At 37.4% G+C, this 5,081-nt stretch overlaps 1 protein-coding gene across 1 annotated transcript; it reads left to right on the top strand.

Annotated features, from left to right (window-relative positions):
- Window positions 1-2,546: 2,546 nt before the first annotated feature.
- On the top strand, window positions 2,547-4,169 carry EAF02_011223 (uncharacterized protein; the record flags this gene model as incomplete). The annotated part of the gene is made up of 5 exons (XM_038907269.1): window positions 2,547-2,768; window positions 2,838-3,362; window positions 3,437-3,616; window positions 3,666-3,785; window positions 3,852-4,169. The coding sequence occupies 5 exons, from the start codon at window positions 2,547-2,549 to the stop codon at window positions 4,167-4,169; spliced, it is 1,365 nt and encodes a 454-aa protein (XP_038753013.1).
- Between the last annotated feature and the right edge of the window lie 912 nt (window positions 4,170-5,081).

Below are 5,081 nucleotides of genomic sequence, written 5' to 3'. Positions count from 1 at the left end.
TTAGGCAGAATGAATTTATAACCTTAAACCCTCATATATACTGCGTGTGAAAAAAAACACGAAAAAACCAAGGAAAGATTTTCTTGGAAAAACCTATTAATCTTTATTGTGTTTGAAGCAGAATATCACTTTCTATCTTTTTCTGTAATTGCTGAGTCGATATCAATTCGGGTTGGGGATGTGACGGACCTAAAGCTCTCTTCTTTACTACTAGGCTATACAACCCCAAAAGGGATAATTTAAGATCGAAAAGATCTTAAAGAAGAGAGTCTATATACTAGATAATGTGACTCGTCACATCACCCCCTCGTCAAGGATCGATCCCCCGATCGATTAGTAATAGTTACCCATAAGAACATATACGGATTTGCTCTAGCTCCTCGATATTCTAATATACAGCTAGTATATAATTGATAGAAATATTCTCAGAAAACTAGGTTCTTTGAAGCTCTATATTCAGTTGATCAATTACAATTAGGTTTCAAATACTTGTGGAGTGAATGTATTTACCCTAACACGATTTAGCCCTAATATCGAATAAGGTTTCAGACTTAGATACTTTTGCAGAAAATATACTTACATTAGTACAACCTTATTCAACCTAGAAAAGGTTTCAGACTCAGGCATCTTTGTACGGAAAATATGCTTATACTAGTATAACCTTTAATAATTAAATCGAACTAAATTTCGAACCAAGTGGATCTTAAATAATGTAACGGACCTAAAGCTCTCTTCTTTATCACTAAGCCATACAACCCCAAAAGGAATAATTTAAGATCGAAAAGATCTTAAAGAAGAGAGTCTATATACTAGATAATGTGACTCGTCACAGGGGAGATATTGTTGTTAGTGTTAGAGAGGGGGGTTCAGTATATTTATATTTATATTGATATTATCAATATTGGTATTATTAATGATAGACATAATTATATTGAATATGATTAATGAAAGAGATTAAATTATGGATTCTTGTGATGATTTGAGTTTTTTAGTATTTGGGGGCCTTACGAGGGGGTCTCAATTATAAAGAAGAAGGTTTTTGGGTATAGGAAAATAAAAGGTGAAAACTTTTTAAAAGGCTTTGCTTTTTTCAAGAAATATCTTATAAGAGATATACCAATTTAGTATTTGATATTCTATTGATATGCTTATGATTATTCTATATGGATAAAGATAAATACTAGATTTTTCATTTTACAATAATATGTTGGTTTAGGTATACGGTATTTTATTATTAGTATACGATATTATTGCGAAAATACCGATTTCGATATCACCTTATATGACAGATGATATATTATTAATTATAGCTAAAAGAGTAGTGACCTTTTAATATAGAATGTATATTATTAAAAACAATAATATTCTGATATTATTATATCTATTATTCCGATCTTATTTAATCACTTTAAATCTATAATATAGCTTTGGTTCTTTATATAGTTAGAATAGAGCTTATTGTTTCTTTGTTATTAGGGATTCGGTAATATAAAAGGAAATAGGAGATAATAGATATTAAAAGGAAATTATATATTATTGATATATATTGAGAAAAGGTGAATATAGGTTTTATATGTAATGGATTAAGGGGCTATAATAGAGTAGTGATTCTTCGAAAAGGATTTGAAGAATTAGAGGGTGAAGATAAATTTTTGAGAGGGATACGATATTGTAATTAATTATAGTTTTTATGATATTTTGGAAAGAGTTGGATAGAAAGAGGGGGATTATTATAATAGAATAGAAAGTGCAGGGTTTTTATAGGTATATTGAAGGATTTATGGATGGAAGGTTTCTTTGATAAGATAGGTTTATAATATAGGCGATTCGAAGAACTTGAAAAGGATTGCTTAAGAAGTTGCCTGAGGATCTTAATAAGGAAGTTCGGGGGGGGGTGGGTTTTTATTCTTTTTCCTATCTACTTTATTCAATTAGATACAGAACAGGCACATCACATGGTCTTAGTATAGCTATATAGACCGAATCGATTATGAATTTACTACTACTATACTGCGTGTGTATACTACCTATACACCAGAAGGCGCGCTAAAATAGCTGACCGCCTTAGTCATCAAAATGAGTTCACATTCGCCTCCGATTTTGATAGCTTCTCACAATACTACTTGTAACGAATTATACGTTCCTAATTAAATTGCTTCCTACACCTTATAAAGTTTTTCCAACAACTATTGAGGTCAGAGAATCCTAATATCAAAAGGCGTAGCAGTGCTACATCGGTAGTTGAAATACGCGTATTCAGTAATATTCTACCCGATGTAGACCCGCTAATTTGCGATTACTAGGTTTTGGCGAATACTCGTATTTGATAGCGGTTCGTCTTTTACTACAATATTCCCTCAGGCTAAGGGATATAATCTGTTGATCATCCTGCCCCTACATGTGTTTCCATACGTCACGACTGGAATTTACATGGGATAGTATGTTCCAAAATGTATATAACTGTTCTCTTGCTCGATCTTTTCCAGAAACATCTACATCCAATGCCTTCATTCATAGAAAGCAACACGAATCTCATTTATTCTAACATGTCATTCAATCCGTCCGCCGCGCTAGCATGTTCATCTCTTCCTGTACCAAGCCTCTTTGGAGCCGAGATCCTATTTTTCCAGGCTAACCAAGTCACTAATTACACTCGCACCATCTCGATGGGTCTATATATGAATCATGGAGCTGTCGACATTCAAGCAGCCAGCTTTTGCAACGTCTCTATAGCTTACACTCATCCCGGTCTTAATGATACAGTCAATGTACAAGTCTACTTGCCATCTACAGAATGGAACGGTCGAATGTAAACCATTTGAGGCAACGGCTGGCAGGCTGGCCTCAACTACGTAGCTTTGGCGGGTATGCCAGCAGCAATGGGTGAGGACTACGTATCTTTGTCTACCGATGCTGGCCTGGGAACTAGTGATAGCGCGACTTGGGGCCTTTTGAGTCCGGGAAACCCAAATCGTAATCTTCTGCAAAACCATGCCTCAACATCTCTTAACGACCTTGCAATCATTGGGAAGGATATCACTAACAAATACTATGGTACACCACCAGTCTACTCGTACTGGACCGGCTGCTCTCAAGGTGGCCGTCAAGGTATGATGCTTGCTCAGAGGTTTCCTGAGGCTTTTGACGGAATCGCAGCTTCTTCGCCGGCCATTAATTGGAGTGGAATATTTGTGGGAGATCTTTGGGCTCATGTCATAATGAATACCATAAACATCTACCCGCACACGTGCGAGATGCAAGCAATTACTGCAGCAGCTATTAAGGCTTGTGATGCTAATGATGGCCTTGTTGATGGAATTATTGCAGATCCTGATTCCTGCAATTTTGATCCTACATCTCTAGTGGCACCACCATAAACTGCACTGAAATCGGTGAAAACTTTACGATATCTCCTGGAGCTGCCTATCTTACTCAGGCTATGTGGGATGGTCCTAGAAAGTCAGATAACAGTTCTCTTTTTTTTGGTCAAAAGATAGGCACTGTTTTATCAAGTGACGACTTATCTGCCGGAGGATCACTTGCTCTTACCACATGTTCAAGCAACGGAACTTTGTACAGCAGATCCACTATCTCTTCTACTCCCGTGGATAGCGAAGTTTGTTCGCAAGGACGACAACACCAATACCTCAAATATAACGCGTCAGGAATTTGATCAGCTTTACCATTCTTCCGTCAACGAGTGGTCTTCTATTATAGGCACCAACGACCCGGATCTTTCACAATTTCGTGCCCGTAGAGGAAAACTTCTCACTTACCATGGACTGGTCAGTTATTCCTTTAACGATCAATTCCCCATATTCATTACAAGAAAGCAACTAACAATGATACAGGCTGATGGTATTATCCCTCCTAACTCAACCACGAGCTATTACGATTCCGTTACCGCGCTCAACCCAAACGTACACAATTTCTATAGAGTGTTCATGGCTCCAGGTGTCGCTCACTGCCTTGGCGGACCTGGTGCTTTCCCAGCTGATACTTTCGATACCATGCGTGCTTGGGTTGAGAACGGTACTGTTCCAGATATCATGGATTCTACCTTTTTTTCAAACACGGCTATTAAGCGTACTATCTGTCCATATTCGCTTAAGCAAACTTACGATGGTGTTGGAAATGCTACTGCGAACGAGGGATTCTCATGCCAGTAAACCTTGGAGAGTGTTGGGTTGTATCAATTTCCCATTCTTCCTTTAGGACATACCTCCTTTTGACCTTTCTCAAACTAATTGTCTCAACGCTGAGCTATACTTGAAAGCTATCTTTAAAAATATGTGTCGAAATATATAGTAGAAATGCAATCTGTATTACTAGAGTGTAGCAGATGAGAAATACGACGTATGACACCCCAATGACTGTCCCTGGTATCTTATACTGCGATTAGAATTTAAGTTTTGCGATTCTCCGAATAGCTTATGTGGAATCACATTTTGGAAGCATACAAGGAAGCCTTGTGATCAACCGCAACATGTTGTGACATTTATAATTCCAAGTTTTCTAACCATCTTGCTACAAAATTCTCTATGAGATGCCGAATCTAGCATCTAATACATTAAAAGTCTCACACAGTGCTCCAAATTGGACGAAATCAAACATTGTGTATTTTAATCTATCCCTGTAAAATAGTAGGTAAGTCAGTATTGTGTACCTCAAGACACCAATAGAAAGTAAAACTTCATTCAACTTCATACCAGCGAAACTCAAACACTAACCTAAATATCCAATCCAAGCCCCATTACTTCCCTTCATCATATTCTTACAAAGGTTTTCTCTTCTATCTTGATCATCCCTCTTTCACAAATATTTCATTTCCTGTTACTACCTCTATCCTCTTTCACAACTTCATCCATCCACATTTATTCACTCCCACAAACTAAGACTCAAATTCACAAATTCGAACCCTTCATCCCTCATTTCCGACCTTTCCCGGGTTCAAAACCTATTATATCTGGTTTCTCTATGATACAACTCTCCTCACCCGATCCGAGGTCATCCGAGGTTGACCCTTTACCCCTCCATGGAAAGTTCCCGAATCCTTTCCCCCAATAATAAATCCATTGGAA

The sequence above is a fragment of the Botrytis sinoallii genome (assembly GCF_014898435.1).
Source record: "Botrytis sinoallii strain Bc 23 chromosome Unknown BSIN_030, whole genome shotgun sequence".
In the NCBI taxonomy this organism is placed as follows: domain Eukaryota; kingdom Fungi; phylum Ascomycota; class Leotiomycetes; order Helotiales; family Sclerotiniaceae; genus Botrytis; species Botrytis sinoallii.
The sequence above is the reverse complement of the archived record's forward strand: the minus strand, read 5'-3'. Positions and strand labels throughout refer to the sequence as shown.